We start from the raw sequence: 17,463 nt of genomic DNA, 5'->3' as shown, positions 1-17,463 counted from the left end.
ATAAAACACCAAATTATTTAGGGGGGGCTTAAGAATATTTTAGGGGGGCTTGAGTGTACAGTATTACTGTACACTCCAGTATCGTGCAGGTGTTCCTAGTAATAATATTTTACTTTTTGACGCAGGAAACACTTGCAAGAGATACATCGCCATGTGCTGTTGTAAGGCATTTATATCGCGTTTAGGTTTATTTCTAATTGTCACATAAACACAGTATGAGCGAGCGCCATTAAAAGTAGGTCAGAGTGAGTCGCAAATCCAGCCTAAAATGATTTCCTCTGTGTGCGTGTGTGTGTGTGTGTGTGTGTGTGTGCAGCTGCACAGAGGCTGCAGTGGCACCCAGAAGTGAACAAAGCGACCCGGAAGCGCTGTTGGAACTGGAGGCAGGCAGAAAGAAAGAACATCCAGTCTTTTTTTATATGAAAGCTGTGCTGGCAAGACACTACCTGCAGTCAGGACCAAAAGGTATTTATTTGTGCATGTAATGTGGTGCCCGTGAGTTCACCAAACGTCTGCGTCGTGCAGGGAAATAAAATGCAAACCGCCGTCATTTCGATTCGTCCAAAAGTTGCAGTGTGGGGGGAAAAAAAACCCTGAAAGTAGGATTTGGTTAAAAATGGCACGTCGCGCGTCCACTGCAAAGCGGTTTTTTGTGAGCTTCCTCAAAGATAGGTGCTCGTCTAGCCTGCACGATCTTGCCTTCGTGTTTCCGCGCTGCTTTTTTTTTTGTCGACAGGGCATGGTTGTAGGAAGTGTCAGTTTTTTTAAGGGGTGGGGAGGCCGGGCTATTCAAAGCTGCAAGTGTCCGTAAACAATCCATCATGCTAACATGGACGTGATAAACACGCCACAACATCCTCGCCGAGCAAGCGATCAATGTATTTCTTTTGGAGAGGTGGAAGAAGAAGACTGCAGAATATGGCGTCCCGCCTTATAAAAATAAGGCTGCCATTTTTGTTTCCCTTTTGTCTGGGAATGTTTTAAGATGACCGTCTGGGAATGTTAGCTCCGCGCCGGGCGATTGTGTACCGAACTAGAAGCTCCTCTAGCCGGGGCGGCCTGAGGTGTTCGACCACGGGGCGCATGGAGGCAAAGTTAGACTTGAGATGAAAAAAAAAATGTCGACCAACTATTTCTTGTTAAAGAGACACAGACACGTCAGAGCAGAAATGGTGGAATGAATTAGACGAAGACACATAAAAGGCACATTACAAACACGATCACTGAATTTTGTATGTGTGTGTACAGCTCCACTAATGGACATTGGAGTGTTACTTTCAAAGGCAAAGTTAAAGTATTGCTAGAAACATAATTTTATAAGGGACTTTATTGTATTATATGTATAGTACATGTTCCAAAAAGAAAAAAGCATAAAACACCACCAGAATTGCTCATGACTTGGTGTAACTAAACCAGGGGTCGGGAACCTTTTTGGCTGAGAGAGCCATGAAAGCCAAATATTTTAAAATGTATTTCCGTGAGAGCCATATAATATTCTTTAACACTGAATACAGCTAAGTGCGTGCATTTTTAAGTAAGACCCACATTTTTAGAGTACCGTATTTTTCGGATTATAAGTCGCAATTTTTTTCATAGTTTGGCCGGAGGTGTGACTTATACTCAGGAGCGACTTTTGTGTGAAATTATTAACACATTACCGTAAAATATCAAATAATATTATTTAGCTCATTCACGTAAGAGACTAGACGTATAAGATTTCATGGGATTTAACGATTAGGAGTGACAGATTTTTTGGTAAACGTATAGTATGTTCTATATGTTATAGTTATTAGAATGACATAATATGTTACGTTAACATACCAGGCACCTTCTCAGTTGGTTATTTATGCGTCATATAACGTACACTTATTCAGCCTGTTGTTCACTATTCTTTATTTATTTTAAATTGCCTTTCAAATGTCTATTCTTGGTGTTGAGTTTTATCAAATAAATTTCCCCAAAAATGCGACTTATATGTTTTTTTCTTTCTTTATTATGCATTTTCGGCCGGTGCGACTTATACTCCGAAAAATACGGTTTAATAAGTTTCTTTTTCTTTTTAATAACAGTTATTCTGAAGGTAACCAATAATAAATAAAATACTTCTTACCATTAATGCGACTTCTGGTGCTGTATGGTTTTGATGATGGCTTTGTAGTCTGGTTGATACGTGGTTATTTTTAACACTGTGATTACCAGCGAAATTATTCAATACTTATCGTGTTAAGCAATGTCGGCTAGGATTTATCCGAGAGCCAGATGCAGTCATCAAAAGAGCCACATCTGGCTCTAGAGCCATAGGTTCCCTACCCCTGAACTAAATATTACCCTATAACAGGGGTCGGGAACATTTTTGCCTGAGAGAGCCATGAAAGCCAAATATTTTAAAATGTATTTCCGTGGGAGCCGTATAATATTTTTTAACACTGAATACACCTAAATGCATGCATTTTTAAGTAACACCAACATTTATAGAGTAGACCAAGTTTCTTATTCTTTTTAATAACATTGTTATTTTGAAGCTAACCAATAATAAATCAAATACTTCTTACAATTAATGCGACTTCTTGAACAGGTGCGGTAGAAAATGGATGGATGGATTAAAATGCATGAGAATGTTTTATATTTTGAACGTTATTTTAAACACCGTGATTACCAGCGGAATTATTCATTACTTATCGTGTCAGCTAAGATTTATCTGAGAGCCAGATGCAGTCATCAAAAGAGCCACATCTGGCTCGAGAGCCATAGGTTCCCTACCCCTGCCCTATAAGATGAAGGCAATTGCATTTTATTGATATTTGAAATTTATTCAATGTTTATAAATGAATATTTAAATATACTAAATGTAAAAAAGGGAATAAATATTCAAAATAAGATCATTAAATGAAATCTAGTTTGGTTACGCCATCATGAGCGCAACACAATGTTGTAAAAGTTTCAACTACAATTCTAAATAAGATGTCAAAATCAAACTGAGATCAAATACACACAGCTTAAAGATTGATCAATACATATTTAAATTTAGTAATACATAAATATGATGATTGATCAAAATTTAAAAGAAATATACCTGAACAGAACGCTCATGATGGTTACACCAAAAAGTAACGCTATGAATCGCGTTTTTCCAAGTTTTGGGGGCATTTTTATGCTATTTCCAAGCATCTCCTTTTTATTATCGTTGATTCTAAATGGTCAAACTAATGCATATTAGATATGCATGCCCTAGTAAACAAAACAAAAAAGTCATTTATTTTGATTGTTACATTTTGAAGTACATTTGTGCAGGTGAGTGTGAATGTACCCATTACCAGAGCTGTACACATGTATGTTTGGATGACGTGTTCGAACTGTAGTAACCTAAACAGGCAGGCAGACTCATGACTGTTTTATACATGACAGCTCTCAATTTGCCACTTTGATCTTTCAAACATCCATCCATTTTCTATCGCTTGTTCCGTTCGGGGTCGCGGGAACCTATCTCAGCTGCATTCGGGTGGAAGGCGGTGTACACCCTGGACAAGTTGCCACCAAACATATTAATGTATTTTAATACTGTACACCATAACTTTATGGTTACTAAACAATCCAATACATCTTAGGCCCCATGTTATTGTAAAAAGGAAAGTGTGTCATTAATTAAGTTAAAGTTAAAGTACCACTGATAGTCACACACACACACACACACACACACACACACACACACACACTAGGTGTGGTGAAATTACCCTCTGCATTTTTACCCATCCCCTAGTTCCACCCCATGGGAGGTGAGGGGAGCAGTGAGCAGCAGCGGGGGCCGCGCTCGGGAGGTAATGGGTCCCATTTTTATAGTCTTTGGTATGAGTCGGCCGGGGTTCGAACTCGATCTCAGGGCGGACACTAACCACAAGGTCACTGAGCAGGCTTAATTGAGTAAGTTAATTGTATTGATCAGTGGTTCTCAAACTTTTTTCAGCAAGTACCACCTCAGAAAACATTTGGCTCTCCAAGTACCACCATAGACCAACATTCAAATACAGTAGCGTAGTAGGCTTAGTTCATAGATTAAAAGCTAGATGGAAGTGAAAGCTCAAAAAACGTAAGCATAAACATTGTTGGTTTTGAGAGTTTGGCACATGAACCCTCCTTCCTCATGAACTCATTTTCCTCTAAAGTGAAAAACTGTAAAACGACATTCCAGCTCATCACACTTATGTTCATGGCTTACAAGTACATGCTCTTATTTCAGGATGGCGGAGCCTCGATTTAACAACCCTTATTTCTGGCCGCCACCTCCATCCATGCCTGGCCAGGTAAGTCCACATTTGACATGAAGTAACTATGACATTTCCATGTAGAAATGATCGCATTTTCTTCTCAGTGTGCATGAATGACAATTCACACACGGTGGCTGTTTTTTGTTGAGCATGACCCGTTAACCCTTTCAGCTGGATAACCTGGTGCTCATTAACAAGATCAAGGAGCAGCTGATGGCCGAGAAGATCCGACCCCTGCACCTACCGCCTACCTCCACCCCTTCCCAGCAACCCTTGTTGGTGCCCACCTCCCCGGATGGCAACGCCCAGCATGGTATGCAGATGCCTAAGCCGCAGCAGGTGCCCAGTCACCACCCACATAGTTCCGTACAGTTAGACATCGCTTTACACGGTCGGCAAGTCTCCAACTCTGGACCAGGTATCAAATCCTTTTGTCATATTTTGTCACGTAATTATTGTTTAGTTTTATCGCGTCACAAGATTAAACTGAAACCTCCAAAAATGTGTGACCATTTAAAGTTTGCATGGCCTCACTTCTGCTAGATGGAAACATGGACGACAAGGCAGCTCTGAAGGCCAAGGGATTATGGGAAGACTGGCACATGAGGCAACTGAGTGAGCAACACAGCCGCAACAACCATCGCTCAGGTACTGCGAACCACTGTAAATGTAACAGTCCCAAACAAATTGAGTCTTTTGAACGGCTCTGTTTAGTGAAAGATGACAACCGATTAGCGTGTCGCCCAACCTACAAATGGACTCGAAGAATAGGACTAGGTTGGGTAGTATAATTTTTTATTCACATTTCTAATATGTCAGAGTATTATTTATTCATTTTAATATACATTTTATTCATACCTTTTTTGTGTATTTTTTCTGCACAGTCGCCCCCTATTTATCGCGGTTAATTGGCAAACAAATTTCGGCAAAGTAGAAAGCATCAATTATAAATCAAATATTTTCATAACTAGAGCATACCACCTTCTAAATATGTTTTTTCAACATTATGAGATCACTCTAGACACGAAAAAGGGCCCTCTAGTCACACTCTTTACTCCAATATAGTAATGGTGCCTGAGGCTGAGCCAATCAGTGGCCATGATACTGAACAGCGCACTGATTGGTTTGGCCTCCTCTAGTGGCCAATACTAGTGTAGTATTGATATTCTGTGTTTATTTAGTCATTGTATGCTTGAAAATGCTTCATTTATGGCAAACATTTGACAGCATATGCTTGAAAAAAAAATCCGCATTGATGTGAATTCGCAATATTGGAAGCAAGATATATTGAGGGACAACTGTATTGTCAAAATGCTCTTGCTAGTAGGACTTCAGCTTTCGATTATTGTAGTAATCGAGTAAGGTATTGATTAATTTGTTCAATTATTAAAATAAAGCACACTTTCTAGCCTCAATGCGACATTTAGGGAAAATAGATCAAATAAACAAGGATTTTTTTAACGACCTTTATTCTTTTTTCTTAGAAATAACATTAAAGTTGCACTTTTTCAATAGGAGCATCAGTATGTATTATTTATATTTAAAAAAAAAAATAACAGAAAAACTGTAGCCAGGTCAACATGAACCAGGTAATACATAATAAATAAAGAACCAAACTAAACAAAAATACTCTGTTAAGCTATGATAAATTGAGTGCCAATGTATTTAACAATTGAACATATCCACTTTTAAAAGGGTATTAATTGGAGGAGTGGTGGTTAGCACTAACATTTAAACTGTAGATGCCAACATGTCCTCACATGTGTTTGAATTTGTGATGCAAGTTAAACAAATAAGATGACATTAGCAGATAAAATGGATGTGTACTTTGTTTCTGCTTGTTTGCTGTTTTTAAATATGCAGGATGATTTCTAGAATTGTTGCATCATTGGTGTAGTGCTATTGTGAAATGCCAGCTTTGTTTGACAGTGCAAACATTTCACTACAATATCTGTCTTTTTCACTTTTAAAATGATCGCCAAAGCTCTTTCATCTTCTCAGAGCTCTTTGCTGTCTTTCCACTTTGTCGTTTTTTTTAACCATCTCTCTCTATCGGCACTCCACTAGTCCCGCCGCCACACACTGGCTTTTTGTGCCATCCATTTGCTTTTTTAAAGCATTGCATGGATTCAATTCTTTAAGATGTCAATAAACTTCTCAATCAATCAATCAAAAACATCATCGGCTCATTAAACGAATCATCAAAGCAACAAAATACAAATCGATGCCTTTTTCTAATAAATTAATCGATTTGATCGTTGCAGCCCTACTACAATTAAGAAAAAAATGGTGATGTCACTGTCAAAGCATGGGGATATGGCACCACCTTATGGAATGTTTACAATGAAAACACTACATAAGAAATAATTCCCACCAATAAAGAATTATTGATGTAGATTTATGATTCTGACCCAAACTTTCCTTGTAACTGCTACCAATGATTGTTTCATTGATAACAAATACGTTTTTAAAGAAGTGCACAATAGGTAGACATATTGGAGTATGTGACATAAATACCCTGCTTCCCACCCCCACAGGTCTGTCTCCTTCATCCCGACCCGACAGCCACAGCACCTCAGAGGCTCTAACTCCCACGACTCTAACCTCAAGCAGCCAGAACCGCATGGGCGGTGCCCCCTCTGTCAATATCCTCTCCGGGTTGGCGAGTGGCCCCGGCATGGACCACATGAAGGTTGGAGGCCTGGCAGGACTGTTGGGCCCCCCACCCAAAGCACCGCGAGGGCGTAAGAAGATTAAAGCTGAGTCAGGTCCTCTGCTGGTGGTCCCCTACCCGATTCTAGCGGACCAAGGCTGCATCACTGTGGCACCCAAAGAGGGGAAAACCTACAGGTAGGATGCTCAAAGTTTCTACTTCATATTTCCTATAATGCAGGTTTAGACTTGACATCCTTAAATGAGCTTTAATTCTAGTCTTTTAGGTGTCAGGTTAATTAAGTGGTCTGTTGATGATTTGCAAGAGTGCTTCCTCACATAAATGTCTATATAAACACAAGTATGAACTAGGTATGTAACTGTAAACGGTATAATGATAAACCGCGGTAAAATTCCTGACGGTTAGTAATACCGTTTAAATTTTTAATTACCGAAAAAACAATTTATCAATGCATTTAGGCAAAACTGCTTACTTCCTAGATACAGAGTCAGGGCAGCGCTGGCGTCGTTCGGCTTGAAGAAACCTGGCGGAACACAACTATACGGACTTGGCAACAGAGATTTCCCCTCGGAGTAAACGGAGCCGATCGCTTGGTTCAACTTCGTTTTCCCTCGCTTCATTTTCGTAGAGTCTCGGCTTGCGTTTAAAAGCGCACTGCTGTTCATAGATGGCGACAGGTGTGGACAATATTGGAGACAGACGCATTTGTCTCACACTAAAAGTATACAGCGAAGGAGAAAGCTATTTGATGTTGCTTTTATTTTGTCAATACAGCGTCCATCAGCTGCTGTGACTGAGAGTTAATGACGTGAGGAAACGTGCAGCAAGCGATGTGTCGGGAATGTTGCCACAACTTGTTTATAAAGTCTTTAGTTTGTTTACTGGTATGCTCACTCGTCCTTTATTTAACTGCAAACGGTATCAGTGTTCCAATAACATCAATACCAGCTGTAATGTTTTGTCATCTCATCGAACTGAACGCAGGCTGTGAAGATTGTATATTAGATGTGAGAGGTATCACTTCTGTTTATTTTTGTTGGCCAATTTGTTGCACTGGAACCACTAGGAGGCGTTGTTAGAGAAGAACAAAGCTTGTTTATTATACTTCATCTTCATTATCCAAACTGCTTTGTGTGTTATATTGATATCAAAAAGTAAACCAACTTCATCAGGTGCCATCTTTCAAAATTCTTACAATTGTTTTTATTTGTTTATCTCTTATGTCCATAAAGTGCTATTTTGCACAATTTTCCCATTTATTTTATTTATTTATGTTTTGTTTTTTTCTGCCATATTACTTTTTTATAATTTTTGTTTGCTTTCTTATGCACATTCAATTTCTACTTGAGGTCCATGAAACAGTGTTTTTATCTACAATATTGTTTCTTCTACAAAGGAAATCATTTTGAGTGTTGTTTTTAAATAAAACTTGGTTTGAAAATTTTAGCACATTTAAAAATACCGCGATAATTATAACTGTGATAAGAAATGTTCATACGTGACATCCCTAGTATGAACTGACCAGATGAATGCTTCACTAATTGAATAATACATTGATAAGAATTACTGTTGTCATATGTGGTTTGGTTCACAGGAATGGCAGCTCCCGCAATCAGTGTGTGAATGTTAGTGTAAATGGGTGAATGTGGAAATAGTGTCAAAGCGCTTTGAGTACCTTGAAGGTAGAAAAGCGCTATACAAGTATAACTCATTTACATGATAACCGGGTCTTTGGTGTTATTTGTGGGGCAACATTTTTTATTAATAAGTAAACAAAAACATGAAGAGAAAAACAAATACGTTTAGAAATACGAAGACATTTTCTTCTGTCAGTTATTTTTATGTCACAAATTAGATTTGAGATGCTTTTATATAGGGTAGGGGCCAACAGTAGGACTCACTACAATGCGTGCTTTCATGGCGGACTACAAAAGTCCAAAAGTGCCCAAAAAAGGTCGCTGGATTTATCATTAGTGCCATAGAGGTCAGAATATTCCCTAAATATAGCGTAGGGTATTGGGAAAGAATACTGCGGGTGACCACATGCCTTGCGGTGTGGTGTGTAGTGTAGATAGGTGTGTAATTTAGGGACGGCGTGGCGCAGTGGAAGAGTGGCCGTGCGCGACCCGAGGGTCCCTGGTTCAATCCCCACCTAGTACCAACCTCGTCATGTCCGTTGTGTCCTGAGCAAGACACTTCACCCTTGCTCCTGATGGGTGCTGGTTAGCGCCTTGCATGGCAGCTCCTTCCATCAGTGTGTGAATGTGTGTGTGAATGGGTAAATGTGGAAGTAGTGTCAAAGCGCTTTGAGTACCTTGAAGGTAGAAAAGCGCTATACAAGTACAACCCATTTATCATTATTTATTTATAAACGCTTAATTAGATAAATGAAAAGAAATGTCAATTAATTAATTAACATCAATTAAAGATGCATCAATAATCGATTTTTTATCAAATCGTAGCTCCTGAATCATTATCGTAATCGAATCATGAGTTGGCCAAAGATTACCACCTCTAGAAATGATGTACATTTGGCCAACGATATAACTTTTAATACTACAGTTCTATTGTGATAATGCATATTGATGACACATTCTACCTGTGTCCCGCAAATTTGACAGCGACAAGCGAACAAAAGCGTCCTCAACGCAATGTAGCATTCATGCTCGCGGACAGAGGTGGGTAGTAACGCGCTACATTTACTCCGTTACATCTACTTGAGTAACTTTTGGGATAAATTGTACTTCTAAGAGTAGTTTTAATGCAACATACTTTTACTTTTACATAAGTATATTTATAGAGAAGGAACGCTACTTTTACTCCGCTACTTTTATCTACATTCAGCTCGCTACTCGCTACTAATTTTTATCGATCTGTTAATGCACGCTTTGTTTGTTTTGGTCTGTCAGACAGACCTTCAAAGTGCCTGCCTTACTGGTGACGTTTCACTTCGTTCCACCAATCAGATGCAGTCACTGGTGACGTTGGACCAATCAAACAGAGCCAGGTGGTCACATGACCTGACTTAAACAAGTTGAAAAACTTATTGGAGTGTTACCATTTAGTGGTCAATTGTACGGAATATGTACTGTACTGTGCAATCTACTAATAAAAGTTCCAATCAATCAATCAAAAGTGTGAGGGAAAAAAGATACTTGTTTTATTTCAACCGTACCGTCAAAAGCCTCAAGACTGACCGCACTTGAGGACGTTCCTGTCTTCACAATAAAAGTGCCGCGCCATCGCGCCTGCGCTTTCAAAACAAGAGTCTCCGAAAGCCAGCGCAAACAAGCTAGCAAGCTACGGAGTTTGACGCCAATATATTTCTTGTAAAGTGTATAAAAACGAATATGGAAGCTGGACAAATAGGATGCCAAAAACCCACCACTTTCATGTGGTATTGGACAGAAAGGAGGAACTTTTCTTCTCCTCCATTTGAAAACGTGGACATTATCATCACAACTGTCTGATTACAATCAATGCAAGTCATCAGAATCAGGTAATACACCAACTTATATTCTAGTCTTCATTAAAGAAAGGAATCTATATGTTAAACATGCATGTATATTCATTAAAACACCTTTAACATGTAAACAAAAACAGCAAAATAAATACTTATAAATTATATACTGTATATATCAATGTATATGTATGTATGTATGTATATGTATATATATATATATATATGTATATGTATATATATATATATATATATATATATATGATATGAGTGTGTATGTTACTCATCAGTTACTCAGTACTTGAGTAGTTTTTTCACAACATACTTTTTACTTTTACTCAAGTAAATATTTGGGTGACTACTCCTTACTTTTACTTGAGTAATAAATCTCTAAAGTACCGGTAACAGTACTCTTACTTGAGTACAATTTCTGGCTACTCTACCCACCTCTGCTCGCGGATAATGCCGCTCCACAGTGCAAAACCACTTCTAAGTCAGTAATCATCGCCTCCATGGTGGCAAATGAACAGTTTATTTAGAAAGAATCCTCCCTGGAGGATGAGGAATAACTAAACATGCTACACTACACGTTGTAGGAGGCTTTGCTAACCACAAGATAGAGCTCATGAATGTAGTCAAAGGTGGGCGGATCGATACAAATATCGACAGTAACAATACAAGTATAGTGTCAGACTATGATCGATAAAATGGTTAAATCGATATCTTTTACTATCAAAAACTCGTTTGTGGATTTTTTTTTTTTTTAATTGTTTACAAACTCAGGAAATAAGTCCCTAAACACACGAGAGATTTAGGGGCAACAACCAAAGGATATAAATCAGAGCCAATGGTGAAAAATAATTTGAATATTTAATTGAATTTGTTACACCGCCATCCTGTGTTTTTGTCTGAATATAAAGGTGATTTAAAAAAAAAAAAAAAATAATTAAATGATCTTGAAAATGTTAAGTATCTGTATCAGTACTGGTATGACTACTACTGCCCCTGTAACTACTTGGTATTGAATACTCAAATTTGTAGTATCGCTTAAAACTAGGGATGTCCGATAATGGCTTTTTGCCGATATCCGATATTCCGATATTGTCCAACTCTTAATTACCGATACCGATATATACAGTCGTGGAATTAACACATTATTATGCCTAATTTGGACAACCAGGTATGGTGAAGATAAAGTCCTTTTTAAAAAAAAATTATAAAATAAAATAAGAAATACATTTAAATCATTATCTTTTGAATAAAAAAGAAAGTAAAATATAAAAACAGTTACATAGAAACTAGTAATTAATGAAAATGTATCCCTTGCAGACTGTATTGATATATATTGATATATAATGTAGGAACCAGAATATTAATAACAGAAAGAAACAACCCTTTTGTGTGAATGAGTGTCAATGAGTGGGGGAGGGAGGTTTTTTGGGTTGGTGTACTAATTGTAAGTGTATTTTGTGTTTTTTATGTTCTTTTAATTAAAAAAACAAAAACAAAAAAACCCGATACCGATAATAAAAAAAAAACGATACCGATATTTTCCGATATTACATTTTAAAGCATTTATCGGCCGATAATATCGGCACGCCGATATTATCGGACATCTCTACTTAAAACTAATGTGAAGTTGTCAAACCGAATAAGTGCCTATCACATTTTAACAGAAGTGTAGATAGAACCATGTTAGAGCAGAAAGTAACCAGATAATAACATGTAACCCATTTTGAAATGGTTTTATTATCATTTACATACCAAGTAATACATTGTGGCGAGCTGTCTATCTTGCTATCCATATCTATGTTAAATTTATGTTTTTGCACCAGGTAGGTGTTTGGGTTAGTGACGTTCTGTTCCTTAGTGTAAGGTAATGGATTATTTGCTTAGCTGACAAGCTTCCATAAGCAAACCAACGTTTGTCTCGCAACAAAGTCACTGAGTTGGCAATATTGAGCCCTCATGTTATGTCTTCTTATTCTTTGACAAAGTGCCTAGTCACGAACCATACCGCCACCTGCTGTACGACAAGTTGCATTCACAAACAGTGACATTCTATTGTGTTTGAATAATGACCAACAGGTCCAAATTAATTTCTGTTGGGCCCGCTACAAATAAATGTATTTATGGGAAGCACTGGGCTACAAAAAAAACTTCTGCCGCGTTTGTCCTCTTCATTTTGTAGGTCTAAAATTAACTGTCAGTTATTCAGGAATGATTTCTTCAGTGCTGAGCTACAATAATTCACCAAACTAATTCTGCAATCACATTTTTCTCACACTGTAGTTGTTTTTTAATCAAGCTTAATAGCAGTGCATTGTTTGTCTTGCTTTTAAAGTGTTTAATAAACTTATTTTGCTCTCGTCAAGATGCAAAGTGTGCCCACTCACCTTCCTGACCAAATCGGAGATGCAGATCCACTCCAAGTCCCATACGGAGGCCAAACCGCACAAGTGTCCCCACTGCTCCAAGACGTTCGCCAACGCCTCTTACTTGTCACAGCACCTGCGCATCCACCTGGGTATCAAGCCCTACCACTGCTCCTACTGTGAGAACTCCTTCCGCCAGCTCTCACATCTGCAGCAGCACACCAGGTTGGTCAGGGACCTTTTAAAGGAGGATTTTATTATAAAGTTGTTGATTTAGACAAATGAAACTTGCTTTGATGCTCAATTTTCTTACTTGGTTCGCTTTCTCGGTGACAGAATCCACACCGGCGACAGACCCTATAAATGTGCTCACCCTGGATGTGAAAAGGCTTTTACGCAGCTGTCCAACCTTCAGGTTGGTACATTATTCACATTTATTTTGCCCACTCTAGCCTCAACTTATCAATACAGTGCTGCAGGAGACAAGGCAAAGGTCAAAATGAAGTTATATCATGTTAAATGTGTGTTTTTACAGTCTCACCAGAGGCAGCACAATAAAGACAAGCCGTACAAATGTCCCAACTGCTACCGTGCCTACTCCGACTCAGCATCGTTGCAGATCCACATGTCAGCGCACGCCATCAAAAACGCCAAGGCCTACTGCTGTAGCATGTGTGGCCGGGCGTACACCTCAGTGAGTAAAGCACACATCCTGTGTAGCTGTGATCCTCTCATAAGCGCAGCTTGAAATACAATATTATTCAGTAACTGACCATAAAATAACATTTAAAATCCCTCTTGGCTTATAACAGAGAGAATAGTATCACTGTTATTGACAACACATTAGTGCTCTATGGTAAAGATGTGTCTGACTGGTCTTCTTTCTTTTGAAGGAAAATTACATATTGACTCGAATAAAAGATGGTTGTATTTCCCTTGAAAAACGTTTTTAAAAGAGAATATGTTTTTGGGGTCTAGATATTTATACAAACATGTAGCAATGTATGGAGACAAACACCGATTTACAAACTATTGACATGTTTCCTTACTTACACAATTTTCTAAAATGATTGGAAAATTATTTAACAAAAGATTGGACAAATTGTACATTTACATAGGACTTAAGGTATTTGCAGATGCCACGGCTACATTTTGTTCAGGGGAGAACAAACAAAAGCTAATACAAGTACTAACAGTAGAAGTAAACAAATTAAAGAGATGGTTTGACGAAAAGACTATCCTTGAACCTCAGTAAAACTAAAATAATGCAATTCTGTAACAATAGGACAGAAAGTCAAATACAAATAGAGTAGACGTTGTAAGGGTAAAATAAATCTAGGGCTGCAACTAACGATTAATTTGATAATCGATTAATCTGTTGATTATTACTTCGATTAATCGATTAATAATCGGATTTAAAAAAACAGCATACTTGCACCATACTTATTTTGATTATTGTTTCTCAGCTGTTTGTAAATGTTGCAGTTTATAAATAAAGGTTTATTAAAAAAAAAATGCGCATAGCATAGATCCAACGAATCGATGACTAAATTAATTGGCAACTATTTTTATAATCGATTTTAATCGATTAGTTGTTGCAGACCTAAATAAATCTAATTTCTAGGTGTAACAATAGATGATAAAATATAGTAAACTGCGAATCTCATACAAAAATACAACATAATGTGGCAATAAATACTCCAATAATGACTAAAACAAATATGTTCTGGACCAAAAATCACTATTCAAATTCACTCACCATTATTAACCTTACTAATCACCCAGAGAGGTACTGCTCAAAAAAGTTGCTCGCAGCTTGGGAAAGTTAGCAGAGGAGTTACAGTGCCAATTTTAAGATGAATAAGGTGGTGATCAATAAGTCATGAAACAACTTGAGCAGCTAAGAAATATCTCATATTTTTTATTGCAATCCACAAGTTATTTAACTGATATTGAACATGATTCTTAAAAATAATTAATTTTGTTTAAAAAAATACATCTTCCATAAAAGGAGGTGTGATCTTATATTTGGGTGCATTTTGTACTATTATTCGTGCAAATTTTTTGTACTATTATTCGTGCAAACCTACTCAGTGGCCTAGTGGTTAGAGTGTCCGCCCTGAGATCGGTAGGTTGTGGGTTCAAACCCCGGCCGAGTCATACCAAAGACTATAAAAATGGGACCCATTACCTCCCTGCTTGTCACTCAGTATCAAGGGTTGGAATTGTGGGTTAAATCACCAAAAAATGATTCTCGGGCGCGGCCACCGCTGCTGCCCACTGCTCCCCTCACCTCCCAGGGGGTGATCAAGGGTGATGGGTCAAATGCAGAGAATAATTTCGCCACACCTAGTGTGTGTGTGACAATCATTGGTACTTTAACTTTAACTTTTAACTTTAAATTAAGGTACTCACTGTCACATTTGTTACTGTGGTTCAATATAATTTATTTTCCGTGCCATTCAAGTATGACTAGTGTCGTTTTTCTATACTGTGTGAGTTGTCCTTTAGATGAGTCTGTATCACATTGTGTGTTGTATTTTTTGTAGGAGACCTACCTTATGAAGCACATGTCCAAACACACGGTGGTGGAGCACCTCGTAAGCCACCAGTCCCCTCAGAGGACCGAGTCCCCAAGTATCCCTATACGGATCTCTCTTATCTGAGCCGTCTGGTGCTCAGTGCGGTCCAATTTAATGTCAACTTTAGGCAGGAGCCTTCCGGGCCCTGCACCTAAGGCCATCTACATAAGGCTTACATTAGCATTATGACAGCTGACATAAGCATTCAGCGCTAGAGTCGAGAGCAGCGCGCCTCCTTCCGTCTTGATGCGGGCGTCCAGTGGAAAACGAGCACGGCTTTATTTTGTGAATGTAACAAATACAGCTAGATGTTGTCCAGAGGATGGAGTGGCAAAGAATGTCTTGCGTCAGATTTAATAAGCACTTTCGTAAGCGTCATGTAAAAAGCCAGATGCATCGGCCATCCAAAATGTGTTTTTTGCCCCCTTCCTCCATGAAATGGGTTTCCAAATACGCCAGATGATAAATGCTCCTCGAGGAAAAAATGAATTCAGTTTTAAAATGTTTGCTGGGTGTATTCTGGAGATATCCAAAGATAATCTCAAAGCACTTTTTAGGCCATGTTGTGTTGGCTCAAATTGTTTAAATCATGTCTGATGAGAAAATGCCAAAAAGGGCATTATTTGTGGCAGCTAAGAGCACTGACTGTGTAGAAAACAGTCTTTTCTGTTATTTTTTTCCTTTGTTGTACTCACATTCTTTGTGCAAGAATACATTTACAGGGTCATCGAAATTTGAAGAAAGGCAATCAGATGACTGAAGCATTTAGTGATCATTCTGTTTTACCGATGCAAGGACGGAGGAAGTTAAAGGAATAATCTTTAAATTTTACTCCCCCTTCGACGGCACCTTGGGATCATACTATATGATCGAAGTAACACTGCTTTTTAAATGACCTTTCCCGATACATCCCACAAACTAGTGCCATATGTTGAAAGCCAATCTTGTAATATTTGTCCGCTTCCTCCAATCAGTTTGACAAGTATTTGTTGCTGAGGTCCTAGTCATTGTAAGGTAAGCTCAGCTCTACTTTAAGAACAATATACGGTAAGTAAAAAAGTACACACTTAATTTTATTCAAGTAGCAAATTTAACTCTAATCATCGGACCAAAATGTGAAGCAACTGTACAGCACTCGCTCAGTAAGGATTTTTGTCATCAGATGAATTGTTTTGAAATTAACTGCAGTATAAACATCTTCCATTATGCTTACATGGGACGCCTTACTCTTGTATTTTCTCTCTCCAGTAGTATTATTTTTTACTGTACGCAGTATTCTTTGTTGGGTTTTTCCTGTTGTACTTTTTAACCTCTGGATGGTACTAATAGGGTTGGCTGTATTTTTCAGGGCACTTACTGAAAGGTGCTATGTATGACAAGGCGTCACATCCAGGATAAAAGCACGAATAATGTTTAAAAAAAAATTACAAATTCAAAAAAATTGGTAAACTGAAATAGTCAAAGCGAAGTCCTGGGCAACGATTGACACTTGACACCAATGACAAACAACACAACCTGCCTCTTTAAAAAAACATTTCTGTTTGGAAATCATGGACAATATCCATGTTGCTGTACGGTTTAACATATTACTCATTTATAGTATATATTTCAAAGGGTTATGGACAAAAGTATTTGGACACGTCTTGCTTTGCTGATAGAAGCGATCAGGACTTCCACTGGCATTAATGTCAGCATTTGGGGTGACCAGATCCCAATTTAGGACTACGTTTTTGTTGGACAATGTGGGAAACCAATGCATAGAAGTAGCTTAAAATAACTTAAAAAAACATTAAAGTTTTGCTTTTTAAGTTATAACATAACTACATTTTACCAGACGGTTGATTCAGTAGCATATTACAGACTGCAAATAAAAGCTTAAAATATATTTTATTTAAATACAACTTTCCCGAGCGCTCTCAAGTAAGAAAACAGTAAGCATGGTGCTTTGGGAAAAATTGCACCTGAATATTAAACTGACTACCAAAAACAATGAAATAGGCTGTCTCTCTGTGAAGAAAAGGCCAAAACATGAAATAAAATGGCATATCGACTTTCGACAAACAAAATTGTACTTCAATTTTGAACATCTTGAAATAAAGTTTTCCCTCCT

The 17,463-nt window shown here is 38.0% G+C and overlaps 1 protein-coding gene across 3 annotated transcripts in view; it reads left to right on the top strand.

Moving 5' to 3' along the window:
• The first annotated feature begins 336 nt into the window (after nt 1-336).
• znf362b (zinc finger protein 362b) overlaps nt 337-17,463 on the top strand; it is an 18,432-nt gene continuing 1,305 nt past the window's right edge. Inside the window, exons 1-9 of one of the 3 annotated variants that reach the window (XM_061976223.1) lie at nt 337-465; nt 4,235-4,298; nt 4,461-4,680; nt 4,806-4,910; nt 6,800-7,112; nt 12,772-12,996; nt 13,108-13,186; nt 13,307-13,465; nt 15,321-17,463. The exon at nt 15,321-17,463 is cut by the window's right edge and continues 1,305 nt beyond it. In XM_061976223.1, coding sequence (XP_061832207.1) covers nt 4,236-4,298; nt 4,461-4,680; nt 4,806-4,910; nt 6,800-7,112; nt 12,772-12,996; nt 13,108-13,186; nt 13,307-13,465; nt 15,321-15,437 — 1,281 coding nt within the window. In that variant the 5' untranslated portion in view covers nt 337-465; nt 4,235 and the 3' untranslated portion in view covers nt 15,438-17,463. Of the gene's footprint in view, nt 466-4,234; nt 4,299-4,433; nt 4,681-4,805; nt 4,911-6,799; nt 7,113-12,771; nt 12,997-13,107; nt 13,187-13,306; nt 13,466-15,320 lie in introns of all 3 variants that reach the window. The other 2 variants (XM_061976231.1, XM_061976212.1) reach the window with 2 other exon arrangements.

Source organism: Nerophis lumbriciformis, linkage group LG01 (assembly GCF_033978685.3).
Source record: "Nerophis lumbriciformis linkage group LG01, RoL_Nlum_v2.1, whole genome shotgun sequence".
Taxonomy (NCBI): Eukaryota; Metazoa; Chordata; class Actinopteri; order Syngnathiformes; family Syngnathidae; genus Nerophis; species Nerophis lumbriciformis.
This window is presented reverse-complemented; position numbering and strand designations above follow the sequence as displayed.